This window comes from Bubalus kerabau, chromosome 11 (assembly GCF_029407905.1).
Source record: "Bubalus kerabau isolate K-KA32 ecotype Philippines breed swamp buffalo chromosome 11, PCC_UOA_SB_1v2, whole genome shotgun sequence".
In the NCBI taxonomy this organism is placed as follows: Eukaryota; Metazoa; Chordata; class Mammalia; order Artiodactyla; family Bovidae; genus Bubalus; species Bubalus kerabau.
The window spans coordinates 28,693,983-28,711,992 of record NC_073634.1 but is presented as its reverse complement, the minus strand read 5'-3'; the positions used below and the strand labels follow the sequence as shown (position 1 = coordinate 28,711,992).

At 40.1% G+C, this 18,010-nt stretch overlaps 1 protein-coding gene across 6 annotated transcripts in view; it reads left to right on the top strand.

The window, feature by feature from the left end:
- The window catches only part of THADA (THADA armadillo repeat containing), a 334,534-nt gene that overhangs the window by 137,825 nt on the left and 178,699 nt on the right, over positions 1-18,010 (top strand). For all 6 annotated transcript variants that reach the window (XM_055539939.1, XM_055539943.1, XM_055539942.1 and 3 more), the window contains 2 exons: positions 4,476-4,565; positions 5,781-5,912. In XM_055539939.1, the coding sequence (XP_055395914.1) occupies positions 4,476-4,565; positions 5,781-5,912 (222 nt within the window). The remainder of the gene's footprint in view (positions 1-4,475; positions 4,566-5,780; positions 5,913-18,010) is intronic.

The following is an 18,010-nucleotide window of genomic DNA, read 5'->3' as shown; positions in this document are numbered from 1 at the left end:
GCCTATAAATTAATGCTCTAGTTGAGGTGAAAAGGTGCGCATGTAGTGAATGTCCATGGGGCCACCGTGTTTCTAGTCTCTCTAGTCTAGTCTGCTCTTGTCACGTCTCTCTCCTGTTCAGAAACTTTCAGTGCCTAGTAAGACACAGGTGAATCTATCTAGTTTGGGTTTCAAATTTCTAAAAAACTGTATGTTTTCCTGTGCTTTCTATGCTTTCTACTTTCTCCTGTCATGAAGTTCTCTTTTCATCCAGCCAACTTTTCTATCCACTTAATGCCTGTACCTACCCATCCTCCATGCTGTCTTTTCTCCTTTTTAATCCAGTCTTACCAGTTTTTCAAGACTCACCTTAGTGTCCAAAACTTTCCCTACGTTTCTAGTTCCCAGTGATACCTCTTCCAACTGTGTACTCTTACTGTAAACATCATTTATTTGACCCTTACACTGGTTTGCCTTATGTTCTTAGTTATAGTCTATAAATATGCCAGCCTTCCTAATCAGATTTTAGCTCCAAGAGCAGTGGCTATCTCATATTGTTAGTATCTCCCTGAGGACCTAGCATAGTGCTCAACATGGAGTATACAGATATGTAAAAATATATATTTGCTATGTTCTTGAGAAAAACATGAGCACACAGTTTTGATTAAGCAGCAAGTGAAAGGTAAAACTTAGATGTTCTAGGATTCAGAGGAGGGAGATTCAAACGTGGATTAAAATGGTTCCATGACCTTGGTCTTTTAAAATGAGTTTAGATTACAGACCTATACAGGCAGCCCAAAACCTATGAACTGCCTCCACTTAGAAGCTCTATTATACACAGTGGTTCTCCATTCAGTATAATCATAAAATGTAGTTGTTTGTTAGTTGAAGGCTGGAATTAATATATATTAGCAGCTGAAGTTCTGGATTCAAGATGCTGTAGACCTTTTGGTGTAGTTGAGAATCAGAGGTGAGTGAAGTGTGAATAAGCCCCTGAGTTAATTTTGATATCCATTTATGTCTAACTTGAGACTCTGTTTTATAATACACAAGAAGTGTTAATATTGCATATCCTTCAGGCTACACTCTATAAACTTTTAGCCAAGTCATTAGTAGCCCTTGGCTGATGCAGAGTTCAGTTTATGCTACCTGGAAAGTAAATCCTAGAATAGAAAGGCACCTCCTGTGTCTCAGCAGTCCTGAATACAAGGTCAGAATTCTCCTTTAAACATAATTTTCCTTTTTCTTAAACATTGGCAGATGCACAAGTGATGCTTCTGTCTCTTTCACCACCAAGCAGGGATACAGTAATTTTAACAGAATATTTTTTTAAAGATTTAGTCAAAACACACCAGGCTATTAAGAACAAAACAATTAGTTAAAAGATTCACCAAATAGTTAACTTTGAGTAATGTACCTTCTTCATATAGCCTCCAAGATAAAATGGTTGGTAAATGTTTGCTAAAGTAACTGAATGAGGTAATTTGCTTTCATTCCATTAAAACAATGACTTTAGGGAATTCCGTGATGGTCCAGTGGTTAGGACTCGGTGCTCTGTTTGCTGAGGACCTGGATTCAGTCTCTGTTGGGGAACTAAGATCCCACAAGCTTGTGTGGCATGGCAAAACAAAAAAAGACTTTCATTTTAGAATAGTAGCTCCTCAGCCCTTGTCTCTGGCAGTATTGTGGTCAACAGGGCCAGTTATTTATCAAGGCAGTTTCTAGATGATGGTGATAACGAGCATATGGTCTACTTAAGTGAGAATGTTTATCTTTGTTACTCCCCCAAGAGATACCAGGCTGCTGGAGATTAGTGACTGATTCTTTGAGAAGATATGTCCTCCGGGCTTTGTTGTGTAGATGGAGATGTTCTGTATGGGCAGGTAGTACTCAGGTATCCCAGTACTGAACTCCTAGAGTTTTACCTTTAAATGACTCCACTAAAAACGGAAACTGATATTCTTAACCATTTTGCTTGGAGATGGTAAAGAATGTGACATAGCCTGTAGGGGAATTGGTTTGTCTTCCCCCTCAATAAAACATTGACCTTGCAAAACCCAGGTTTGCATTTTTAACTAAAAATTTTATACATGTCATCCTTTGTAACAGCAAGAGACTGGTAACAACCAAAAGCCCTAACCATTAGGGATTAAGTCACACGTAGCTATAATACGGTTTACTCTGCAGTCATTAAATGGAAAGAAATAGATCAGGGTGCCTGATATTGAATGATTTTGTAGATACAGTTTTGATGAAAAAAAATCAAGGTGCACAACAGTATTTGTAATATGCGTATTGGTTGATGGAAAAAAGTCGAACAAAAAGTGTGTACTTGAATTCACTGAATTTTATAAAGGAGAAAGCCAAGATACTTTTGCATAGTTTTCTATGAGGAGAGGCATTGGGCAGTCTGTTTCTTTTAACATTTATTAATTTTTCCCATAAAAATATGTAAGTATAAAGAAGGAAATGAGCTTTCTTTACATAAAATGCCCAATAAATGTTCAATAAATCTATAATTTGAAATGAGTAAGGACTTCAAAAAATTTTTATTTTACTGAATATGAAGTAGTTATAAAAAGAAATTTATAAAGTTGTGGTAAGGTTTAAAAAGTTTGCAATAGATGTAGAAAAAAAACTTAAGATACCAAGCAGGGAAGAAAGAGGGTGGGATGAGTTGGGAGAATGGGATTGACATATATACACTACTATGTATAAAATAGATAACTAATAAGAACCTACTATATAGCATAGGGAACTTAGTGCTCTGTGGTGACCTAAATTGGAAGAAAATCTAAAAAAGAGGGGATATATGTACACTTATAACTGATTCACTTTACTGTACGGCAGAACCTAACAGAAGATTGTAAAGCAATTATACTGTGATAAATTTTTTTAAAAGTATGCAATAAATAAAAGTAATCACTCTTCTCCAAAATCATGAGAATGGCTAAAATGGAAAAAAAAAGACAACAGGAAATGTTGGAAAGGATATAGACCTACTAGAATGCTTGCTTATTGTTGTTGAGAGCATAAAATATTATAATTATTTTGGAAAACCATCAGTTTTCTAAAATATTAACCTTCAGTTTTATTATCAGATATTTATCTAAGAAAAATTAAAATATATGTCCACAAAAAACCTTGTGCAAGAATATTCATAGCAGCTTTATTCATGAAAGCCAACAAATGGAGACAGTCCGTGTCTGTCAAGAGAAGAATGGATAAACAGACTTGTATATTCATGCAGTAGAATACAAAGCAACAAAAAGAATCAATCTATTGCTACATTGAATAACATGAATGAACATCATAAGTTTTATGCTGAGTGGAAAAAAGCAGACCCAAAAAGTAAAGTAATGCATTATTACATTTATATGAAATTCTAGCATAGACAAACCAAATTGTGGTGATAGAAATCAATTCGTGGTTGCTTTGGGGATTCAAAGTTGACTGGAAAAGGGGAGCAAGAGAACTTTCTAGAATGATGGAAAACTCCTCAGGCTTCATAGAGGTGTATTACATAAGTGTATGCTTTTATGAAAATTGACCAAATGGTATACTTAAGGTTTGAGCATTTCACTGTGTGTAAAATGCGCTTCCAGTTTTGAAAAATGGTATTTGGGATCTTTATTAGTAGGAGAATGCATCTAGAGTTGATAAAAGGGCAGGTTTGGGAATATGTGTGTCACCCCTTCAGAGTAGTTCCTTCATAGTTTTGGAGACACAGTATTTAACCAAGTGCCATATTTAGCTTGGGCTTTTTTGTCGATTGTACAGTTGAAAGAACTATTTCAAGAATCTTGTCCGTGCAGAGAGCAATTGTTTGTAAAGAGGAGAAGATAATCCTCGCAAATTGGCACTCCAGAACCTTACACGCCATGCCTTCTGATGATCATGCTCCAGACCAGTGGGTCTCAACTGGGAACTTTTCTTTTCCTCTCAGGGTGCATTTGGCAATGTCCAAAGAGATCTTTGGTTGTCAGTTGGTGTGGGGAGGGGTGTTGTGCTACCTGCATCTCATGGGTAGCTGCTAAACCTTCTGCACTGCACAGGATAGCCCCCCGCAACAAGGAGTTATCTCATCCAAAATGTCATTGATGCCAACTTGGAGAAACCTTGTTTTACATTTGTGCTTATTACAGAAGCTGAATCAGTCTCAGTCAACCAGGTGCTGATTCTACTCATGGTCCAAATCAATTGTGGAAATTTGGCATTTTCACAAATTGCACATTTCTTCCCTGTCAGAATTTAATATTGAAGACCTATAAGTATATGTAATCTTAAATTTTGAGGTAAACTTCCTTGTGTTAAGAGCATTTCCAAAATCCAAAAAATTAAATTCTTCAGATGTTAAGTTTTGTTCTTAACTTTATTTCATTAAATATTCAAACAAATGATCTTAGTTGATGTTCTTTAAAAAAATGAATAAGTAAAAAGGCTTTATCAACTCAGAGGAAATAAATGATAATTTATCTCCTTTTCTACCTCCACAGAATGACAGGGAGCGAATTTTTCTCTCGTTTCCCTGAACTCTATCCCTTTCTTCTCAGACAGTTGGAAAGCGTGGCCAGTACTGTGGACAGGTAAGAAGAGAACAGGGTGGGCCAAAGTGGAATCAAGGATGTGAATTACTTAGAGATTTTTCCCTCCAGGCAGCAGTTTTTAATCAGCTCCTTCCTTGTAACATAGATGGATTTTTTTTTTTTTTTTAAAAACCTGCTTCTTTATTACATCGTATTGCCTGATGCTCTGTAGCAGATTTGTACCTGTAAAGTTATATAAAATCAGGTTTTTAGATTTTATTTTACCTTTTTACAAATCCTGTTTTTAAAGTTTTTGATGTTTTACAGGAATTAGATTTTTAGAAGCATATTGTGATTTCTTCTAAGAATCATTTTCTTCCCCTTAAATTTAAGAGCCTGTGTGTTTACACATTGAGTTTGCTTTAACACACACCTGTCATTTTTTTTTTTTTAATCACTGGTCTATTGCAGCTGACTCATCTGGTCATGTATGATCAGAAATGATACTGTTCCACTTGAGTGAAGATGGCCAGCGGCCCTGGAAACACAAAATAAAGCTGATAAGAGGGTTTCCACTCTAATCAGGGCAGATTAAAAAAAAAGTTCACTGCTGTCCTTTCCATCACAGTCTGTGGCTGGTAGTGGAATTTTAGGTATGGACATCTTAGAGCATGGGCCATTTTATTCTTTCAGCAGTTTTTGCACTTGGCATGAATTTATACCAATTGTCTGTAATGAGAAAATAAAATCGCATCAATGAATTTTTACTTCTGTTTATGATACATTTCCTGACAGTAATTTGTGCAGACCGGCTTTTCTGGCCCTGGTAAGCGACTGTTCACGCTTTCTTAAGTACATTTGGATGTTGAAAGTTTCACATTTCATACTCTGGAACAGGTATCTCTCTACTGTCTGAACAGCTCAAATCAAAACAGAAAACTCTAATTATCAAATAATACGCTTTGAGAAGAGAATCGTGTGCAAAAGCCCAGTCTGCGGCTTTGCCAGTAGTTCTTCCTTATTTGTACAGTAAGAAGATATGAAGTAAGTGGAGGAAAGAAATGCAAAAAAGGACAATTATCCCTGATCATAGTCTCACTTTATATATTGTGTTGGCCAAAAAGTTCATTCAAGTTTTCCATAAGATGGTATGAAAAACCCAAATGTACTTTTTGGCCAACTCAATATGTAATTATTTAATGAGAAAAATGTTTGAAGACAGTGCCTCCGCCTCAAGTCTTAAACCTTTTATGTACAATACTTTCTTTTTTTCAGTGATACAGGAGAACTAAACCGTCATCCCAGCATGTTTCTCTTACTTTTGGTGTTGGGGAGACTCTACCCTTCCCCCATGGATGGCACCTGTTCCGCTCTCAGCATGGCACCTTTTATTCCCTTCATTATGAGGTAGTGTATGCTGTGTACAAATAATGGGAGTGGCATGGGCTGTATGGGGCTATTTAATCCTGTTTCTATTTCAGAAATTATAGTTTTTGTGTTTTTTTTTTAACTTTGGGAGGGTGCTTGTGAAGGTGGAGGCCTGGAATTACTGCCATTGCCTCCTACTGGCCTCCAGTTTTTTCAGATTACGGGTTTAGGAGCTCCTATCTACTGTTTAAGAAGTGTTCCCTGGGAGTCCTGCCTGCTAATGGGCATGTGGTGTTGATAGGAGATACCCCCTTTTGATAAATATAGCCTTATCCCTGTGCCTGGTCAGCACGGGGCAGGCTCAGTTCTGGCATACACCCCTATCCCTGGGCTTAAGGGGACACCTGGCTCTTCACTCTGGAGTTGGAGGGTAGTTTCAAGGAGTAGCATCTAAATGGCAATGCTGTGTAACATGCGTTTACTTCCCACTCATCTCCTCTTTAAGCTTGGAGTGTCTGAGAAAAAGCATGCATAAAGAATATGCATGGAATCAAATGATAATAGGCATTTCTGCTTCTATAGCCTGTTACCACGTCCTCTGTTTCATTTGTTTTGAGGCACTTGCCAGCTGCTACTTTCCCTTTTTTTTTTTTTTTTACCATATGTACTCTCTTACTGCTAAATAAACATGTATTTCCATTGATGAAATGTAAAAACTTGAAGGTAAATGTTTCTTGATACATAGATAATATAAATTAAAAACCCAGTCAAAATTAATATGCAGTGAGATGGAAACAATTATAGTTTGCACTCAGTGTAATGACATTTACCAGCTTCTGATCACCTTTTTTGTTTTGGATCAAAAGCCTCAATAAATAGGCCTCTGAAAAGTACTGAAATTTTCTTATGAGATATTTCTGAAGTCCTGTCAGCTTTAGTTACCTTTTTACCTTTCTGCTTCCCTCTTGACAAAACAGCACCTTCATTTTTATATATCTGCCAAAAATTGAAATAGATTTAGAGCAGAAGGATGAAATATAACCAACTCAAGCGAGTGTACTTGTTATTTATGTGGTGTCCTGGGTTCCACTTCCTGGTTTCACAGAGCTGACTGATGCACTTTAATGTGAGAAACCATTAAACACGAGATTCTGGTGTGTGATTGCTGTAGCCATTTGTTTGCACCAAGCCTGGCTGTGGCTGTGTTATCTGTGATCACAGAGATGACTCACTCAGATTGGTTTTTGTTTCCTGATACACAGAGTTACCAGCCTCCCATATCCAGCATTTGGTGATTCATTTGAGGAATTTGGGTCATAAATTTTACTTTCAGGAGCATTTAAAAATTGTACTTTCACATATAACTGGAAAGAGCTAAAAAATATTTCAGAAAGTTGATGGTGGGGGGAGGCCCATATACAGAATGACAGCGTACATTAAAAACAAAGATAGGCTTTAGAACTTCATCATCCTGTGTTGAAAACATTCAGTTTGTGGAAGGTTATCATCAGTCAGTCTGACATGTGTTACATCCTAGAAACCAGAAGTTACTACTTTGAAAGTATCCTTCCTGTTATTTATTAGTTTACTTATAAACAGAATGCTTATACTACTACACCTATATTCAGAGCACTTTGATATGTAAACATATCACTTGAGATGGGGGTCTCATAAATTGTGATTAAGTAGGCCTGGGGTGGAACCTGAGTTTCTGCATTTCCCACAAACTTCCAGGTAATACTGATGCTGCTGGCCTGCCGATCACACTTTGAGTAGCAAGATTAAATTTGAGAACTTAAACATGATCAGAACCACACAGAGAGAGATGATTTTAATAAACTGTACAGTAGTAGGGTCATACTTGGAACTTGGTTAGACTATTCGGGAGGTTTATTAGAAGTAGCTTTTGATCCAGGAATGCAGAGAACAGCAAGAAAGTATTCTGAGCAGAGAAGTCAGTAGGGAGCAGACCAACCTTTGCTGAGCCTCCACTGTTGGCCAAGCACCGAACTGGGCATTTTTCGTATAGAGACACCGAGAGAAAGTGTTACACCCCTCTTTACCTGTTGAGGAAACTGAGGTTCAGAGAGCACGGCAGTTATAGAGTTGGAAGATGAAACCCAGACTGCAGGGCTTGTCAAGAGTGAAGGGTGTTCTTTTTCAATTACAGCAAAACATGCAGCTCCCTTTTGTATATAGTATAGAGCTGTAGCTACACTGAGTAGGTCCAAGAGCCCTGAAATCCATGCACCTAGGAGCCATTCGGAGCCTACATGCAGTCAGTGAATCTGAGTGCAGGCTGAAGTCCCAGTGTGGAGGGTGCGCCCCGCTAGCAGTGCGATCTGTTTCTGACCTCACTCTTCCAGGGGTGGCGGTGGCCTGCCTGGGGGCACCCTTTCTCTCAGACTCGCATCTGTGGGATCATTGCTTGGGGTAATGGGTCCGTCTATGGCCCAGGATAAAAGAAGGCTGGCTTTGCTTTCTTGAAAAGATAGTGAGAAGATCCTCATTTTAAAGTTAGAAAACCCAGTTTGCAGTTTCATCAACCTACTGCCGGGACAACCTTGTACTACTCTAAAAGGTCCACATCCCATTGGGGAGATGAACTATAAACAGATTTTTTAAAAATAGTGAATTTGGTAAAACTGCACACATTTGATTTATTGATAAACTACTTCTGAGAAAATTATTCATGAAGAAAGTGAAAGATTGATCAGAAAACTTGCCAGTCCAGGTGGTATTTGTGGTTCTAATCATGGTAAAGATTGGGCTGCGTTGACTTAGGATAAGCCAAATAGGTGGCTGTATGCACACAAGTGGATGGGCAGTGTTTTATTTTTGTTGCATTGCTAATTTTAATTCATGTTCTTGGAAGAGATATTAATCAGGCTCTCAGATACTCTGAGTTTAGCTGAAGAGAAATTTTTCGGCTAGTGGAAATATTACAAAGGTTGCTCTAACTGTGCTAAAGTGAATCAGTTGTACAATGAGAAAATTAAAAGCTCAAATGACAACTTTTTATTTCCCTTTGAATTTACATATACTTACCTGCCATTTCCTTCCTCTCTATGAGGTGTTTGTATTACTTGTATCTTTGTCCCTCATTCCACATTTGGGAATCTAAGCTTATGTCTCTGTTAACTTAAATCTTAGAAATTTCTGGTTTGGATCTTCCACAGTTATGCGTGTGTGCAGCTATGATTTGTTGCATCATCTGGAATCAGAAATGATCATGTTAATTCCAGTGTTTTGTTTACAAGTTTGTTTTTTTTTTTTTAAGAATCCAGTATATTTTATGTCCCCAGTGGTGTGCTGGATCCAGATCTTTTCCATGCAAAGATGATAACTTCAACTTAAGGCCATTCACCCTTTAGCTCAGAATCCACAAAGCAGAGTGACTCCTGCTTTAAAAGGGACCCCAACTAGCTCCCTGAATATAGTTCGTTTGAGCCAACTTGTCTGGGGCTTTCTAGAGACCAAAATATCTCTGGATATACACCTTGGAAATTCACAAGCAAGTTTCGAGTTTGAATCAATGGAGCAGTAGGAAACCAAATATGCCCCAAACCTAGATGATAGAGCATGGGGTCCTGAACAGAGACTTGGTTCTTACTAAGCACTGCCACTATTCACTAGCTGTGACTCTTGAACAAGGCTCTGTACCCTCCCTGGACCAGTGTGGCACCTGTGTGTGTGAGGCAGAAAGTGCCTTCTGTTGCAGAGAACTGAGGTCTCAGCATCAGACTCATTGCACTAATCCCCAGTGGGAGAAATACCTCCATTGCCTTCTATTCACTCTGGGATGCTTTTAAAAGGATCTCTCACCCTCCCCCTTTTTGACTTATTTTCATGGCAAATGACTTTCAGTATATTTTTCCCCAACTTGTTTCAATCATTTTTCACTTAAGGTAAATTTTCAGTGAAATCTGCTTTTCTTTTTCTGAAAAATTTTGAGGTACAAATAACCATACAATCTTAATTAAACACGTGGCAGTGGAAATCACCCATAGCAACCTATGCAGTGGAAATTTTTTTAGTTGCGATATTAAAACATCTAGTCAACAACCAAAACAAAAATGGAAAAATATGCATTTTATGTATTTTTAAAATATTTCATGGAACCTTTTGACTGTACCAGTCTTAGAAAGGAGGGGTTGGAAGTACAAAAACTAAGATGTAGGCCTGTTAAGCCAGTGATATTGGGAAATAACAGTGACTCTTGTTTTCTTTTCCTTGAAAGTTGCATAATGCAAGGATTATCACTTTACTCCTTACCCATGTTATGAAGTTGAAAGATCTTATTTGCCGTAGTACAGAGTTGGGGATTTTACAGTAGACCATAGTTGGCTTCCACCTTTATTTGTGATTATAATACTAGGAACTTTCCTCCCAGGCTGTACATTTCTATCTGTTATGTCTTCCCAGAATCCTTGTAGATAAGTAGAAGGCAGGTTTTGCTTTATAGAGAGAGAAATGAGACAGAAGGCTGCTGAGACACTGCTGGGAAAGAAGACATACCCATCTCCCTTTCTCTCTACCCCAGCTCCTAATCCGCTCTCCCCCTGAACAGCTCTACCATTAATTTAAACCTCTTATCTTGTTATTCATCATTATTGTATTTTATTGTAATTTATATGCTCAATGCTTATTCCTTCCAAATAAATTGTAATCTCTTTCCATGGTGAAGCAGCTGTGGATTTTGTGGGTTTGTTTTTCCTTTTTGGTACCTTTTTCTGCCTAGCCCCAGTTTGGTCTCAGAGACTGAATTATTAACCCCAAAATGAAACTTTGAAATGAGACATTTTGTGTCTTAGCAGATCTGTGTATCTATGAAGTACTTAAGGGACTCCTAGTCCTACAATATTGGAGCCATATTTATATCCTACTGGTTACTGGTTATGTAGAAAGGAGGCTCAGCCCATTTTTGTGTTTTTCCTTACCTTTGAGGAATCTTGTGCTCTAAGGTGAGCTCTGACATTTGCTTTTGCTTTGACTTCACCTCTCTGACCCTCGGTTTCCTTTTCTGTCAACTGAAGGACCTTGTGCTGTATGCTCATTCCCTTCAGTCGTGTCTTACTCTTTGTGACACTATGGACTGTAGCCTGCCAGGCTCCTCTGTGCATGGGCTTCTCCAGGCAAGAATAGTGGAGTGGGGTGCCATGCCCTCCTCCATGGGATCTTCCCAACCCAGGGATCAAACCGGTCATGGTCTTCTTTGGCCTTATAAGCCTATGACCTGAGACCTTCCTGGACTCTGAACTCCTCCTCCATGACTGCTGTCCAGTCAAGAGATCTGGAGGGCCACCTTGCAGCTACTCTGCTGTAGGCTTTAGAGTGAAATGAGAGGAGCCTGGATTGACAGGAAGAGAGGGAGGTTGAAGAATTGTACACAAGCCAAAATGTGTGGGAGAAAGCCTCCCAGATTAACGTGGGGTGAGTAGGGGGCCCCTAGGTGCTTCAGGCTGTCAGTCTGTATAATGGGGACAACACTGACTATAAAATAGCAGATAAAAGCCCCTTAGTTTGCTTGTTAAGAAAAATTCTAGAGAGAGGAAGGGGTTGATAGTATAGTGGTGATAGAAAGAGGACAGATTTTTTTTTTAGCTCCTGCTTTAATTTTATCTCTACCAGTAAACTGGAAGGAAGGCCCTGAAGCCAGATGTAGGTGAGGTAACAGAAAAAGAATACTGTCTCTTCTGGATAAAGGCAAACCCATGGACCCAGATTAGCCTAGAACCAAGTCAATAATCTGGAGGGTGTGTGGAATGAGAATGTTATCCTCCAAGCTTGCAGAAAGATTTCAAAAGAGAGAGAAAGGCATATTTTTATCAGTGACCAAACACTTGTGTTGATATTGGTTGATTCAGACTGGATCATCTGATATACGACTTGCAAGTACTTCATACTTTATTTGCTGAGAGCTAGTAAGGATTCCCAAAGAATTAGTCATGCCTGAGTCACCTCATTGTTTTGATGGGATTACCAGTCTGATAGATGAGGACAGTGCTGCTTTATTCAGCATTTGAATTACTTAAAATGAAGACAGACTAGACTGTGTGCTTATTAGGTTTTCATACAACAAATATAATTGGTGATGGACTCAAATTCAAAACAGTCCTTAAGCATAGGAGTGACAAACAAATTCAGGCTCGTAGCCATTGCCTTTATGAAGCATGGAAGGAAGGCGATGAAATTAAGGAAGTATACACTAGAAGTTTGTTTTGTTTGTGATGTGTTCTTAAGCTGGGTTTTGGGCAATTGGTTGTCATGTTATTCTCGAGGCATGGTTTTTTATTGGATGTGTCTGGTGTCAAAATCATAGTTGAAAAATGTGATTTCATAGTAGTCTTGGAAAACTGGTTTGATGGCCTGAGACTATTAAGATAACATTTAATAGAGATACGTTTCAGGTTCTGATTTTTTTTAAGTCAAAATTACACATATATAGAATGAGAGCTGTTGGCTTCATAGCAGCTTTTATGAGAAAATCCTGGGGATTGGGTTTTCCTAGTGAGCCAGACATGACTGAGCGACTTCACTTTCACTTTTCACTTTCATGCATTGGAGAAGGAAATGGCAACCCACTCCAGTGTTGTTGCCTGGAGAATCCCAGGGACGGGGGAGCCTGGTGGGCTGCCGTCTATGGGGTCGCACAGAGTCGGACACGACTGAAGCGACTTAGCAGCAGCAGCAGCAGCAGCAGCAGCAGTGAGCCCTGAGGAAGCATATACCACAGTTGCTGCTTCTAGGTACGTACAGCCGTAGTCCCCCTGAACTCTTCTGGTTAGACTAAACCCACATCATTCTGCTATAATGTTACTGTGCTCTGGGCTTCCCATTTTAGGAGGGTCACTGATAAACTAATATTTATCCAGAGGAGGGTGACCAAGATGAGAAGGAAGCCAAAACATCTGGAAATAGTTAGACTGGAGAAGACTAGTTAGAGGCAACATGGTAATGGCCTTTGTGTAGCTGAGAGGCCACCATGTCGCAGAAGGCACATAATTTCTGTTTTGTGCTGACGTTGGGAAAGTAGGAGATGGATTTCAGACTTTAATAGAAGGAAGAATTTTGTGAAAGTTTGCATTCTACATCAAGAGAACCAGCAGATTTCCATAATACTGAGCTGCTGGTCATTGAAAGTCATCAAGGAAAACTGATCACATGCTGTGTATATTTTGAAAGGATTTCTGCAATGCATCTGAGGTTGGGGTGGATGACCAGCAAGGCATCTTTTTGAGGGGTCTTGTTTCAGAATAGCTGAACAACCCAGCCGTAGATTCTAAATGTGCAGTGAAATGATAAACCTGCCTTTAAACCTGCAACATATTTTTTATTTGTACGTTTTTTATCCATGGGTTCTTCCATCAACCATTTGGGATGTCATTCTTGGCATGGCCCACAGGTCATGATGGTCTCCTGAATAGTGCCCTCCAGCAGTTAATCCACTTAAATTTAGCTTCTAAGTCACTTCTATAACTTTGTTCTGGATAGTTCTGAAAACATTTTTTTTGGCCTATGGGCTGTTATGTCTGAAAAGGATTCCTTATTAATTTAATTATCTTTTTTGTGTGTGTGGTTGTATATTTTTCTCCATTCCAGATGCTGACCTAAGCCACATTTGTTTTCTGACAAGTACAAGGAACATCTGAGTCTTTAAGAAAAGTCAGAGATACTTTTCTGAAGAGTGATTAAAATAGATAACTCTTTGTTGTTCAAATTTCCTGAATAATCTTCTTCAGATTGAGATGGCTGTAAAGAGAACAAGGAAGTTGCAGATCCTAGCCCATTACTAGTAAAAATATTGAGAGTAAGGGCTTTCTGGTTCTGTTACTATAGCATTTCCTCCTGCTGGCCAGCCTAGAGGTTCGGGACTCCACCCTTCCCTTCAGTCCAGTTCAGTTCAGTTCAGTCGCTCAGTCGTGTCCAACTCTTTGCGACCCCTTGAATCGCAGCACTCCAGGCCTCCCTGTCCATCACCAACTCCCGAACTTTACCCAAACTCATGTCCTTTGAGTTGGTGATGCCATCCAGCCATCTCATCATCTGTCGTCCTCTTCTCCTCCTGCCCCCAATCTCTCCCAGCATCAGGGTCTTTTCCAATGAGTCAACTCTTTGAATGAGGTAGCCAAAGTATTGGAGTTTTCAGCTTCACATCAGTCCTTCCAATGAACACCCAGGACTGATCTCTTTTAGGATGGACTGGTTGGATCTCCTTGCAGTCCACGGGACTCTCAAGAGTCTTCTCCAACACCACAGTTCAAAAGCATCAATTCTCTGGCACTCAGCTTTCTTCACAGTCCCACTCTCACATCCATACATGACTACTGGAAAAACTAGTCCACCTTGACTAGACGGACCTTTGTTGGCAAAGTAATGTCTCTGCTTTTGAATATGCTGTCTAGGTTGGTCATAACTTTCCTTTCAAGGAGTAAGCGCCTTTAATTTCATGACTGCAATCACCATCTGTAGTGATTTTGGAGCCCCAAAAAACAAAGTCTGACATTGTTTCCACTGTCTCCCCATCTATTTCCCATGAAGTGATGGGACCGGATGCAATAGTCTTAGTTTTCTGAATGTTGAGCTTTAAGTCAACTTTTTCACTCTCCTCTTTCACTTTCATCAAGAGGCTTTTTAGTTCCTCTACACTTTCTGCCATAAGGGTAGTGTCATCTGCATATCTGAGGTTATTGATATTTTTCCTGGCAATCTTCATTCCATCTTGTGCTTCTTCCAGCCCAGCATTTCTCATGATGTACTCTGTATATAAGTTAGATAAGCAGGGTGACAATATACAGCCTTGACGTACTCCTTTTCCTATTTGGAACCAGTCTGTTGTTCCATGTCCAGTTCTAACTGTTGCTTCCTGACCTGCATATAGGTTTCTCAAGAGGCAGGTCAGGTGGTCTGGTATTCCCATCTCTTGAAGAATTTTCCACAGTTTATTGTGAGCCACAGTCAAAGGCTTTGGCATAGTCAATAAAGCAGAAATAGATGTTTCTTTGGAACTCTCTTGCTTTTTCAGTGATCCATCGGATGTTGGCAATTTGATCTCTGGTTCAGAAAACGAAAATCATGGCATCCGGTCCCATCACTTCATGGCAAATAGATGGGGAAACAGTGCAAACAGTGTCAGACTTTATTTTTTTGGGCTCCAAAATCACTACAAATGGTGACTACAGCCATGAAATTAAAAGACACTTACTCCTTGGAAGGAAAGTTATGACCAACCTAGATAGCATATTCAAAAGCAGAGACATTACTTTGCCATCAAAGGTTCGTCTAGTCAAGGCTATGGTTTTTCCTGTGGTCATGTATGGATGTGAGAGTTGGACTGTGAAGAAGGCTGAGCACCAAAGAATTGATGCTTTTGAACTGTGGTGTTGGAGAAGACTCTTGAGAGTCCCTTGGACTGCAAGGAGATCCAACCAGTCCATTCTGAAGGAGATCAGCCCTGGGATTTCTTTGGAAGGAACGATGCTAAAGCTGAAACTCCAGTACTTTGGCCACCTCATGCAAAGAGTTGACTCGTTGGAAAAGACTCTGATGCTAGGAGGGATTGGGGGCAAGAGGAGAAGGGGACGACAGAGGATGAGATGGCTGGATGGCATCACTGACTCGATGGACATGAGTCTGAGTGAACTCCGGGAGTTGGTGATGGACAGGGAGGCCTGGCGTGCTGCGATTCATGGGGTCGCAAAGAGTCGGACATGACTGAGCGACTGATCTGATCTGATATGATCCTCTGCCTTTTCTAAAACCAGCTTGAACATCTGGAAGTTCATGGTTCATGTATTGCTGAAACCTGGCTTGGAGAATTTTGAGCATTACTTTACTAGCGTGTGAGATGAGTGCAAATTGTGCAGTAGTTTGAGCATTCTTTGGCATTGCCTTTCTTTGGGATTGGAATGAAAACTGCCCTTTTCCAGTCCTGTGGCCCCTGCTGAGTTTTCCAAATGTGCTGGCATATTGAGTGCAGCCTTTTCACAGCATCATCTTTCAGGATTTGAAATAGCTCAACTGGAATTCCATCACCTTCACTAGCTTTGTTCGTAGTGATGCTTCCTAAGGCCCACTTGACTTCACATTCCAGGATGTCTGGCTCTAGGTGAGTGATCACACCATTGTGATTATCTGCGTCGTGAAGATCTTTTTTGTACAGTTCTTCTGTGTATTCTTATTGCTAAATTCCATGAACCTAGAGGACGGGATTAAAGGTTAGGAGTTTTCCCTGTACCATCCTGATCTGTTAACAATGGTCTGGTGAAAAAAGGCACCTGCCATCCCATTAATGTGTAGAAACCCTGATTCTGGTTTTAGTGATGTGACTCCAGGCCAGGCTTTGAGCAAGACTGTCAAGGTGCAGATGTTCATTCCACTCAGGGCTTTCTTGAGTACTCAGTGTTCCTCTTTGCCTGTAAGCCAAACTTGTGCCCACTCTTTGCTTTCATACAGACGTGTAAATGACCCCAGTCATTACCTTCCTTGGGACTGTATGTTGTATTACACAGAGATACATTTTTAATTAAAGTGGTGAATCTAGGTAATGGAATGTGGAGCCTTACATAAGGGAGGACCTAAAAGTAGAGTTGGAATGTGGTTTCCTGTTGCTGGTGAAATCCCACTTTGGGCAGCTATCTACTTGGTCTCCTTTTGACCATGGCCCTGCCTAGCTAGTGCTTGATTTGGAGGGCTTTTGTTTTTTTGCTCATGGCCTTCTGAATTTCCAGATTCCACCCAGGGGTAGCTGAGGTTCGGTGTGTGGAATGAAATCCTAGTTTCTGTATTGTGGGGCTCTTTTGCAGAGAGTTCTGGCATAAAAAGATACTCTGTCATCTGTCACTGATTTTTATCTCTCAGTTCCTAGAGAGGGGCCTGGCCAACTTCTCTCTCTGGTGCCAGATCTCTTTAAGACCATTTTTTAAATATGTTTTTGAGCAGAAGGAATGAGGAGTTCACCTCTTGTGGAATGCATTGACAAAGCAAGCTAGAAAAACAAAACTTGTAAGGACCAGCTTTTCTGCAGCATTATCTGTTACTTCAACAGGCCAGTTCAGGTCATGTTAGAACAAGTGATTTGATCTGCAAACAGCCTCATTCTTAGGTGAAATTTCTGACAATGATGATAATCCATGGCCTATTGATGCCATTCACTCTCAAACTTAGAACCCAATCAGTTAATAGATTAACCAGGTAGCTGTTAAACATCCATTGTATACCTAGCTAGCGTGAGGTCCTGGGTAAGATGTGAAGAAAAGGAAAAAGGTCTTCATTCTTGAAGAACTTATGACCTAGCTAGTGAGATAAAACCCACACTTGTGAACCTGACCTGCCATACTGCGCCTGTGTGTGTGGGCACGTGCACGTGTGTGTGCTCAGTCATGTCTGACTCTTGGTGACCCCATGGACTGTCGCCCACTAGGCACCTCTGTCCATGGAATTCTCCAGGCAAGAATACTGAAGTGGGCAGTCATTCCCCTCTCCAGGGGAATCTTCCTGATCCAGGAGTCGAACCCCTGTCTCCTGAGTTTCCTGCATTGGCAGGCAGATTCTTTACCACTGGGCCAGCTGGGAAGCCTGTGAAACACTTAACTATGTGGCAGGTACACTAAGGATTGAGGGCCTATAAGCAAGAGGGGAGCACCAGTGGGTTGGAGCAATTCAGGGGGCTTTCCCTAGTAGCACAATAGGAAAAGAACACAGGAATTCAGTGTGCCATCAGGGGGACTTTTAGAAATCTCCCAGGCAGGTTAGTAGCTCTTATGAGAGGAGAAGAAAATCATGCTGTCCATTCTGTAGACAGTGAGATCTAACAAGGGGAAGATTGTGACAGAGTTTTGTGATTAATAACTTGGAATTTATCATCAAGAGCTTCGCTTTGCTTGGATCATGGGTGACCCAGGAAATTCACAATATAAATGGTTTGCTACTTAACAGGAGAAACCATCCACAGTGAATCTTTGGCAACTTTAATTATGAACAGGATTTTCTCTAGGTGTTCCATTTCCAGGTCTTCTGCAAATAATGAATAGTAATGGATAAATTAATACAAATATCAGATCAGATCAGTCACTCAGTCGTGTCCAACTCTTTGCGACCCCGTGAATCGCAGCACGCCAGGCCTCCCTGTCCATCAC